Below are 11,811 nucleotides of genomic sequence, written 5' to 3' on the forward strand. Positions count from 1 at the left end.
CTGTAGAGTGTGGGCCTAAAAGAGTAGTCGTTTTGGACTCTGCATGCTTTCAGTGAATCAAAACCCGATTCTAGTTTTTAAATAAAACATTTATGGTATTTTAAAAAAAGCATATAAACCTGCGTAATACAGAAGTTAATGTTTTGTTTTGTCTGAGATGGACCAAGTGGGTGGTACCACGAGTAGAGTAAGTAAACCTAATCACATGACTTGCGGATGACCAATCCGGTGGCCCTCCAGGTTTAACTACGTTAAATGTCAGATTGCAATAAACTAGAAGCTGCTGGTCGGGCCCGCGGAAATGGGCGAGCATAATCTCCTTAATCCAGGGTTTGTGGGACCTTTGGTAAATATCCACACTGGGGACACTTTTTATTTCCCGAATTTTAGAGCCTCAGGAGGACAACTGGCGGGGCTACCATCTCTCTCCTACCCGAGAAGGGACAATGTATGCTCCCTCCCGTGGAACCCATCGGAGCCGTGCAATGGATATTCTCAATCCTATTTTAGCAGCCCCGTCTCTATTAACCCCTCTTTTAACCGATCGTGTGAAATTTCTCGGCCGGAGGAAGGTAAATGCTACTATAGCAATAGCGGAGGAAACAGGGACCCATGCTCAGGTGGCAGCAGCAACCTCAAACGAGAGGATAGGGCGAGAGACACATCATCCCTAACATCTGATCACGGGATGCACAGTGGAATGAGCAGTAGTGGGGCTTTTACCAAGTATGATTATGGGACCGAGCAACTCACACAAGATCCGCCATCCTGCCAGTCTCTGGAATCCGACTCTAGTTCTTCGCTGCTCAATGAGGGGAGCAAGCCTTCATCTAGCGACTCACAAACCCTGGTGTCTCCGGGAAACCACTCCAGCAACATTTCTGCAGGCGGAGGTGGGTTTCATCTATGTTCTCTCAATCACACCTACTAATAGACCCATGGTCACTCATATTGTTTACCCTGGAGGCACATGCATAGCCTCCAGCCAGGGCGTGTTTCCAAATTCGGTTTCATGATGCACATGCAGCTGTTTTGATTTGCCTGCAGGCGACTTGCGTGGTAGATAAACGCCGCTAGGGGTTGCCCTAAAATGCCCCACACTCCAACCATTTGTGTACAGCAATGCATTCAAAGCAAGATATATGACTGCGATTGCTTAAAGCCTACACTTATATGGAATACAAAGTGATCCGGCATAATTTTTGTCTAGATTATGAGACTCCTTTGGCCAAATTATTTGCTGTGATTTAAAGAGGTTTAGCGCTTTGGATGACTGCATCAATTTGAGAGGCTATTGTTTTAATGACTTGTAAACTGCATTAATATCTGTCTTTGTGTACTTTGGAGTTGTTTAATATGCCTAGAAACTCGCAAATAAGTAGGGGTATTTGCAAGCAAGATTTAATTATCGCGTTAATGTTGCTTTACTGCAACAGTAAAACTTCATGTGACACAAAGCACTGTAAATTGGTGGTCTAATGGTGTATAGACAAATGATTGGGTGAAGGCTGAACTTGTAGAAGTGTGTTCATATACACAGACCTTCATCGTGTGGACTCCCTAGATAAAGATCACAACAAGCCAGTGTGATGCGCTCTGCTCACAGGAAGTCCCACCAAATGGAATATAGCCTTGGAGGTGACCGTGAATTGTGCAACTGCTGTGACTAATCCGTTGTATGCCCCCTCCAGGTGCCCCGTGGTACCCGATGCACACGCGGACCCGAAAGAAACGCAAACCGTATTCCAAACTCCAACTGGCGGAGCTAGAGGGCGAATTCATGCTCAATGAGTTCATCACCAGGCAGCGGCGGAGGGAGCTTTCCGACCGTCTAAACCTCAGCGACCAACAGGTTAAAATATGGTTCCAGAACCGGCGCATGAAGAAGAAGAGACTTATGCTAAGGGAGCAAGCATTGGCCTACTTTTAGGGATGTGACAAAAGGGTAATCAATTGGCAGGCATAGGCTAGGGCCTGTTGGTCTCAAAGTAGTCTTAAAATGCATGCAATCTTCTACCCCTCCGATGAAAGCAGACTGAATTAGACGTCCGTCAAGTTTAGAAAAATACAGGAAGCGTAAAATATTGCTATACGATGCAAACGACCAAGATGATACTTCTGTCCAAACTTTAAAATAAACTTCAACGCAGAATTTGACTGTCCTTGTGGTGTGGTATCATACCTATATATAGACGTCAATGAGCTGTGAGATGATACTCTTGCGTGCCACATATGCTCTGTGCTACATAAATGGTGAGATTGGTGGTTAAAGGGTGTTTTCCGAACAAAATCAATCTTTGTTAAGGAATATCTCACTTTGTTTTGATAAGTGATTTATTATGTTATGAAACATGTTGGCGTTTTTTTGCCAGCGAGGATATGGATGAAATAAGGCCACGTTTACAAACCATACAAATAAACATGCGGGCAATACAAAGAGGACAGAGGCCTGAATGCGCAGTCCAGTTCCTCGCCAATACCACTGAAGCCACGCGCATTTAACATTGGAGTCTTCTTAAGTATAACTTCCCAGTTGTTTGATATATCCCCAGCGATCCCTTGTTATGGGAGCGGAACATTACACTTATATCTTTACTGTAGATTTCGTCACGTGTTTTGGGCACGTTCACGGTCATGCAAAGGAGACAGGCTTGAGGCCGCTGATCTGAAGCTATGGATAAGGAAACCTCAAATAACATGCCAGTATCTTTATGGCAGAGTATTGAAACATTATTTGCCATGAATTTGCCCTGTTGCTGACAACCTTTTAAGAAAAATATATTCCTTATTTTATCGCCTTTCAACTCCTAAAACATATTGCATGGACTGGATTTGATTAACTATGTATAGTTTGGATTGCCCGTTTGAATAATCTGAGCTGCTATCATTGATCCTTTGATTTCTAACAATGTATTCAGCTATATACAGAGTTCCTGGAATCCCATATCAAATCCAAAGGTGCATTGATTGGTAAAAGTTCCGAAAATTAAGGTATTGGGCCTACAAAAAAATGAGTGCACAATAACCTGGAAATCCCACTTCATTGTTCATAACCTAAGATATGTTATAGCAGCGAAATGTATTTGCAGCATGTTAGTGATGTTAAATGTAAGTAACGGTCCGCAGACAACTTTCTGTCCCTTATAACTAGGCTAAAGAAGAACTCATCAAATGTAAAACATTGACTAGGCCCATTGTTAAATCCTAAACCCAATATTTGTTAACATTGCCATTAAAATATACATTTGATTATCACTATTATTATTTTCATTATTATTATTGATATACTCTAGTTATTGTGTCCCAAATTATGTTAATTTGTTGTATTGTGTACGCTATATTCTAGGACGTCCCTTCTCTCATCCTGTACTCTTCTATACCATTATACAAGTAGGTTATGGAAATTATATAATAGTATTTGCATCCTTTTTTAGGATACCCTGTCTCATTGTAAGTGTTTTTTTGTTTTTGTTCCGAGTTGTCTTGTAAAATATCGCATTCCATATCTGCGGTTGTAATAATTATATTATTGTATCATGCAGGTAATACCGATTGTATCATGTGAACTGGGATGGTAGACGCTAGGCGTAGATCCCATTTCAATATAGTATCAATATGAAAGTGTTTGTCACTGTTCTCTTATTTCGTCATATTGCATTCCCTTCCTTGCGCTTGTAAGGGTTGCTATTGTCTTGTAAAAGTAATGACATGAATGTTTATGCAAGGTTTCCAATAAAAAAAATAGTCTTTGAAATGATTACTGGTTAACTTTGTTATTGCCTCAACTCTGGTACAGCAGGCTATAGCAACAAGCAACATTGATTATATGCTTGATAGGCACGGATTTGACAGATCTAACCATTTCGAGAAGGTAATAGAAGAATTATCAAATGTTTTCTTGTTTTAGTAAATTCTGACGTATTGGCTTGATTGTAATTAATAGAGCTTTGTGGGGACATGTTTTCTTTTATGGCGATGTCATGGATATTGCAGTCCGAACTACTTAACATATGTGTAGCTGGGGGTTACCTTACAAATGCTTATAGAGAAAAATGAATGTTAATACTACATAGCTACATGGTCTACAAAACACAGCGGAACACCTAGGCCTATGCCACGTAAACCTTTCTTTCCGATGGCCAAAGCACTCCCTACTGGCAAAAGAGGTGAAAAGCAACAGACTAAAGAAAGCTGTAATATCAGTTGAATAGCCTTTAAGGTGCAATACAGGCCTACCAAAATGCAGTCTTGTGTGGGCATATCAAAATTAAATGTCTGTGTTTTTTTCTCTCTATGTTGAGATCAGTTATTGCCATTTCAGTGAACTGTGAAAGGCCGACTCTTGCGGCCGAGTCATGGCTCAACCAAAGTGGTCTGAATGAGTTAGCTAGTTTGTGCATGATCAAAACGGCAACAGTAGGTCACACGGTATTTTTCTTTCCAAATACTCGACGCTTGTTAAGGTGATATCCTTGGAATTTCCGTGTTGAACATTGATTTATCAATTTGAGACTTGAACGTTTGTATGCATTCATATCAGAAACAGCACAAGGCATGTCCGATTTTGATTTGTAGCCAATGCATTGTGTTTATTAAGTTTATTTGTGCCTGAATCCAGGCTGCTTAAGTGAGCCACGGTAGCCTACAATTAGGCTTGGGGGGAAGTTATAATAGTAGGAGTTGTGTGGAAAAAATACGTAAGAAAAAGGTATCTTGAAGACTTTTAACAACATTAATGCTCTGATCCAATTAGAGTTTGGGTGTTCAGTTTGATATTTTTTGACCAATAATGACATGCATGATAAATTCTAAATGCGTGCTAACACAAATACATTGGTGTCTACAGCAACGCTTGACCAGGTGTTTACATCCCTGTATGCTACAACTATAGTTTTCGTGTCTCTTAAATAACCCATGTAGATCCCTAAATGTCAGTAAATGTTATTTTCTATATCCACATTTGCAATAGTGTTATGACAGTGGACGCATCAAGCGCTTGATTATTTCTCTCTTTATGTAGGCTGTCTTAGATCTGCCTACAGATGGAGTCAATATTTACAATGTGTCTATTTAATGTTCTGAAGCACTTTTGACATTGAGACTGACTAAATCTGTTTATGGTGGCCTGTCTCCGTGTCGCAAAGGTCAGTTAGCTCTTCCGTGCCCTTCGCAGAGAACTTGTGTCATGTGGTCTAGGCCCCCAGCCACTCCACTACCGTTTATGGTATCGTGCTGGTTAAAGAAATAGGGAAGGGAAGGGAAGGAGTGTGTTCTTCCTGTGTGTGTCTGTGTGTGTGTGTCAGAAAGAGAGGGAGGGAAGTCCTTTGAAGGGTGTATTAGTCTTTTCTTATTCTTTTACATTTTACAAAACTGAAAGTAGCCTATCTCTGCATGACATTATTTTTCTTGGTTTCTCAAAGTGGCCGCTTTTCTTGTTGCTGCTTTTTTTCAGTTGAGGCAGTCCAATAGAAGCAAGATTATAGCGTTTTGAGAATAATGTTCCACTAACATATAGGACATGGACTGTATTTATGGTGTGTGGAAGCAATCCTTATGGTGTGTTTAAGTAGAAATCGTTGACGCTGGCAACTGATTTGAAATGTGCGCATCAACCTATAGAAGCTCTGTATTCATTTTATGAATAATCTAATTCCCAGTCATGGTAGGGTCATGTACCCACTCAGTGATCGTTTTAGCGTCTGTGGTTCATAGCACCACGGACAATTTTGAAACACATACTACAGTTGGTTCATGCTTAAATGGATAGCCTACACAATCTTTTAGAAGCTCATCGGAGATGTGGGGCAAGTTTTATAGCTGTATAGGTTCTCCTCACCCCTTCTCACTAATAGAGGCCCGCACTAAGGCGGGAGTAGACAAACGCACAAATTGAAGGTCAAGTATGAGCTATGGCCTATATAGCCCCAGATTTTGAGTGCCCGGCTCCAAGGAAAACATTGAATTGAGAGAAGAGACCATGGAAAAATGTAATGATATTTTTTTGTCACTTGTTTAATAGACTATACAGTATGTGTACAGATGCAGGTCTTTGTAAAGGTATAGCTGGTGATATGTTCTGGCCACACGGCCACAACGGAAATCACTGGTGCTTTAGACCACGCGTGTAGGCTACTGAGTTTTCGTTTAGACTGCCTTTAGATTATGATACAAACATTATGCTGTTTCTTATGAATACCCAGCGGCTTCTTTAGGCCTTCACGTGAACTCATATCCCAGTGTTCGTTGACTAGTTGTGTGGGTCTTTCTCTATGTAAGTGACATGTGCTAATATACTATAATTGGATTAGTCTCGTGCGTCATGCAGGTTCAATGCCAGAGACTCGGACACTGACTTAATTTACCTGTGAAAACTTGGATGAGCACTGTCCCATTTTGCTGGACTATCGTCAAAGGCATGTCCTATTTGTCCTTTATGTTTTCTTGGATCACAGTGCTGGTTCAAAGTCGTATTTGCGGCTTGTATACTAATTCACTTTTAATTTTCAAAACGTTTTGCCTTATTTGCACTTAGAACAACGTTTTCCTGATAACACTAAATACAATTTTACTAAATACTAAATATAATTTTAATTGATGTTATAAAAGAGTTTGATCAAAATTGTTCAACTGCAGAAAATTGCCTATATTATTTTTTGGAATAGAAAAATGTCAAGGGGAGAAAAATTGATTCTAATTTCTTATTTTTATGACTTCACGTAAGATTTGTTGATGGCCCAATGTAACACCAGGTTAGTCTTCAGAAATTCCGTTAATTTAATTTGTAGTTCTTAATAAGCATGCTCACTTCCGACAATCAACAATTTCACTTCCGATTCAATTTAAGCTATTCAAAATCATATTTTGTGATGAATTTGAATATTGATTCGAAAGTTAAATGCCGTTATATCAGTCACGAAGAAAGAAGCTTGATTTATAGATTGCACGATATGCCATATTAAGTGTAACCCCAATAGAAAACTGGCATTAGCTTTAAAATAATTTAGGAAAAGTAAAAAAATTAAGAAATGGTTCTACAAAGTCGTGTGCGTATTGTGGGTCGCCAACATACAAAACAAAACGTACACATATGCTACATTGTCTAATATCTTTACATAATAAGCATTTATTTCGTCTACCATTCGATTTTTACAGCCAAACAGACTGAACAATCTCGACGATTAGAGGAATAATCTTGAGATTTAAATTAAAAAATTCTAAGATTATTTGTTTAACCAAAAGCTAACAAATACAATAGATGTTTCAGTAAAAGCGTAGTAATTTTTTGAAAATAGTAGGTTTACTAATGCAGTGTAGCTTCAAGAGGAGTCTAATTTGGACGGTTTCTCTGCCTATTGTTTATCAGTCTTCATGCTCCTCCTGAGTTGATATAAAAATACTCCCTGGAGAGCCACTTTAACAACATTATTGTATCCTTATCTTGTAACTTATACTTGCTCACAGTGCAAATGGTTCACGCTAGGTGCATTCAAGACCTCAGTAAAAACAAGGGCCTTTCTTGTTGCTTGCAACTGTTCGCAGCTCATACAACCAAGTTTAACTGCCCGACTTACATCCAATTAAATTTATCTAGGCCATGAGGGGACAGTAATATGATTACACACGCTAGCCACATTTAGCCCTGACTTCAGATCAGTTTAATATGAAGCAGCACTCAACATAGCTGTGGCACTTCCGTCGTTGTGAGTCGACATCTAAGGTCCTGCATTCTTTCGCCAGTCTGAGATGGTTGTATGCAGGCCGAGCCTTCGGGTGCTAAAATGGTTATCGCCGACTCTATTGTCTCCATTGAAAAGCATACATTCTGTACGGCTTATAACAAACTGCACTAATGCAGTTTAATGACATGTAAATGAAACAATGCATTTACATGTCATCAAAATATACATTTCTAGCCACCATGATTTTTTGGTCCGTATTTATTTCTTGCTCTCAACGAGAGACTGACACAGGTTTGTAATTATAGTTGTAGGTAGGTTGCAATACCTTAGATTCCCCAGACATAGTCGTAAAGCTTGCACTCTCTTAACGGTGATGTTTAAGCAGAGAATTGCAAATATTTACAACACCCTGCGAGGTGTTCACAGGACTCGAAAGAACACTAGCTATTAGGTGGACAGAGACCTGTATTTTAAACTGTTTATGGAAGTAGGGACTCCATGAACACCCATTTTCAGAAACCCTATAGTATTTGTTTCACTTATCAAGTGAAAAAGCGCAAACTTACCCAACTGTTTTAGGAGCACATTATGAGATGCTAACTGTGACTGAATCTTCAAGATGAATAAACACATGATAAACCTTATCCCTTAAGTGATTGCCGGCATGGAGCTCTGACTAAAGATTAGGCGAGTCAAAACCTTCCAGGACTTTAGATTGAACCCTGCATTGACTTTCAGAGTAGAATTACAATCATGTTTGAATGTAAAACAAATTTCCTAGACTAATATGTTGCATTTTTGTAATTTGCCACGAACTTTGGTATATCGAATTTGCAGTTCTCAAATGAGCGCATGTATTTTTGGTGTAGAACAAGTAGATACTGAGGAAAAGTTTTCAGAATGAGTTTTCAGATACAGTCAGACTTAAGTTATTCTAACTGACTATTTCACTATAGCAGAGGGTACCGAAAGAGTAATGTCCTGAAAAGAAGTTGTGTTGTTGATTAGTTGTCATTATTGAATCTGTCCAACGACAGTGAGTAATTTTTTGTTAGTGACCTGCAAAGTGCAAAAAGTCTAATTCCTTATATTATAAAATTCCCGTTTTGAAATACAGCAAACACATTATTTTAACACGAAGCAATCTCCAAATGTTAAAAATGTTTGCCTGGCCTCAAAAAGCATTTCATGCGCCCTCACAAGCTTCACGCGCTATTTATTCACCTTGAATTGCTAACAAAGTTATATATTGTTTACAATATTTCAGATTTCTGAAAAAATGCAGCAGGGTATATGAAACACAACAATTCGAAAACTAAAAATACAATTAATTACAAAGCAATGCATTGCAATAAATCCGAGCATGCTAGCTGTGCGTTATGTTATGATTGGATATAAGGCTATCCCCAATAGCCGATTTCATTAGTCTAATTTAAGTTAATTAAATTAGACAGATTTCGCAATGCAGTAGCTCTAGCCCAGTCTATAGGCCCCATTCAATGTCTGTAAGCAGTATGTTGTATATACCGGCTCATATCTTCCTCTCTGAAACATTAGCCTACAGCCGTAAACCGACACACTAATGCGCACACTAGTTCAAACTCATGCGTCACATGGTCGACATTTGTCCAACATCAGTGAACTTTGTTCAAAGCAAAATTCGAATAATTCCACAACCCCTTAAAATGTTACCTTGAGGTTTGATACTGAAGTTTCATAGGGTCAAGATAAAAAAAAGTTTGCGCTGTCAATTCTTATGTTCAAGGGAAACAATCTTGTTAACCTTTTTCCTAATTCGAAGTTCTTCTTTTTTTCTTCATTCTCTTTATTGTTTTCTATAGTAGGCTAGAAAGGGTTTTCGCTTGTTCTACAGCCATTCGCAGTTTTATGGTAGACACTGGGAGGATTTTTAGTGGTCAAATTCAAGTGCTGTGTCTGGGCAGCTGTCTGCTTTCTTTGTACTTGGGTGCAAGCATCATGTACGTCAACCTTTTATCCGTTAAAAGGAGCAGTAAACAAACTAATGTCATAGCCACCTCTCGTCAAAATGCATTGGTTTAGTAGGGTGTGGTGTGGTGTCGATTTTTCAGAATGTTTGCGTCAACACAGTAGGACTATGAATGAGGCAACCAAAAAGAGCCCAGTCTAATAATAACTAAACCCGAAATGTGTTGGCTAACTGAAATGACGATAGCGTACTGTCGCATAGGTTAATTTTGGGCTGTATCATGAATAATATATTTGAGAAAACAAAATGTAGGCCTATCTTTTCAAAATCGAAGGCTTTTGTAGTTTAGCGTTGACGCTGTCGGCATATAGTTTACTATGAAACAGGGAAGAGCACGCAAAGGCATCTATTTATCAACAAAGGTATTTTATTAAATATATATATATATTTTTTTTTAATATATATATACACATGTATAGGATGGACAAAATGCAGGCTATTCAAGTTTCAAGCTGCAGACCTATCCTAGTTGTTGTACTATTATTGTGTTTAATACCCTTAAACACAATAGACATTATGATTTCTAACAGACATTGTAAGCTAAATGAATGAACTATTATGTAGGAAAAGCACCGAAAAAACTAAAACTACAAGAGTAATGGGATCTATAGGCCTATCTAACGCTATGTTGCACTAGCCATCTTCAGATTCAAATGTAGCCATCCCATAATAAAAGTAGTTACACACAGCCTAATGTTCTTCAGACATTTTATGATACAATACATACACCATTCATTTTTACTGTATATAATGTATTGCACAGCTTATGCAATATGCGGGCATTTTCTTAGCATTTGTATATAACTTTCTGCATTACGTTATCATCGGGTATCATCGCCCAAAAGGTCGGCTGTGCCATTACTTGAAATGTTTTGATTGGACTTTCGGTGTAGGCTCTGTTCCTCACGGTCTCCGTCATGATCCAAGTCGAAGGCGATTAGGAGTAGGCTAAAACAAAGTAGATGGTGTTCAGATTGTAGATCCATGCATATATCCATTTTGTTAACATCAAGCTTTAGGCTGTAGCACGAAACATGTTTGGGAGCATGCGTTAGAAAGAATACGCCAAAGTATATTGTAATGGAGCTCGTATTGTTTGTGTATTTTCATAAGCTGCAAATGTCAGGTCTATGCCGCGAATGCTAAATCATAATGGCCAGTAAAAATATGCATTAAATCTTCAGGTTAGTTTAAGAATGTATTTCAGTAAAAGCCTCGTTGATATGCATCGGTCCCAAAACTTGACACAAACGGTGAGCATCGGTGAGCAATTCAATATATTTTAGTCAACAATCTTCAATATTGAGGTGAAACATATCTGAAAAATAACCGGGGACCCTGATCTCATTATAAAGGGAAGAATGCCCTATAAGTGCTTTATTCGCGTAAGCATGCATACGTCTAATGTGTTTTCCAGTATTACAATGGGCTAGATGAGAGATAATGAAGTTCAAGATACTCTATAAAGAAAAGTATCCTTATAAAATATAATTGATCTTATCTACCATAAGCTTTGGACATAAGATTATTGTGAACTCGAGGGCCTATGTATTTTTTGTAATACGGTTTTGGTAGTCAATTTAATAATTGTATTATTATCAGCCTACCATATTTTTTGTAAAAGTAGGCTACTACGACTAAGACCACTACTATTATTATTTAGTAGTATAAAAGTATAAAAGTTATTTCATAATGATAATAATAGCACCACAATCGTAATATTGTTATAGATCATTGCAGTAATAAACAATACATCTTACCTGTGTAAAGGCTATACCTTTTACAGTAGGCCACTCTATGGTCTATAGCCTATTAAAGGCAGATGCTTATGCTATGCTATGCTAGTACTAACCATATAGTGTAAGTAAACACATAATGTTCTCTTTGTAATTGCCAATGGCATAAGCCAACAAACAGGAATCTGTTACTAGTTTTCTTAGTGCTCCTGTGGTGTTTTGAAAATTAATCGTTTGAACCTCCTAGATCTTACCTAAGCGAACCACTCCTACACATCCAAGTGTTCCAAATTGATATATGACAATATCTACTTTCGATCACGTGTCTCGGGGCGACTTAGACGGATTGCGCGTCATCTTGCCTTCCCAATTTTTCCCCTTCTGCAGT

At 38.5% G+C, this 11,811-nt stretch overlaps 1 protein-coding gene across 1 annotated transcript; it reads left to right on the forward strand.

Annotated features, from left to right (window-relative positions):
- Positions 1-301: 301 nt before the first annotated feature.
- hoxc12a (homeobox C12a) lies at positions 302-1,930 on the forward strand. The gene is made up of 2 exons (XM_084680343.1): positions 302-893; positions 1,692-1,930. Exons 1-2 carry the CDS (start codon positions 302-304, stop codon positions 1,928-1,930), a joined length of 831 nt encoding a protein of 276 aa, XP_084536469.1.
- The last annotated feature ends 9,881 nt before the right edge of the window (positions 1,931-11,811 follow it).

The sequence above is a fragment of the Hypomesus nipponensis genome, chromosome 18, assembly GCF_054491055.1.
Source record: "Hypomesus nipponensis isolate SF chromosome 18, ASM5449105v1, whole genome shotgun sequence".
Classification (NCBI taxonomy): Eukaryota; Metazoa; Chordata; class Actinopteri; order Osmeriformes; family Osmeridae; genus Hypomesus; species Hypomesus nipponensis.

What these genes read in the sequence shown, in the direction of transcription:
- hoxc12a (XM_084680343.1), top strand. Translation starts at nt 302, where the DNA reads ATGGGCGAGCATAATCTCCTTAATCCAGGGTTTGTGGGACCTTTGGTA. An exon ending in CAACATTTCTGCAGGCGGAG is followed by an intron (nt 894 to 1,691) that starts GTGGGTTTCATC and finishes TGCCCCCTCCAG; the next exon opens with GTGCCCCGTGGTACCCGATG.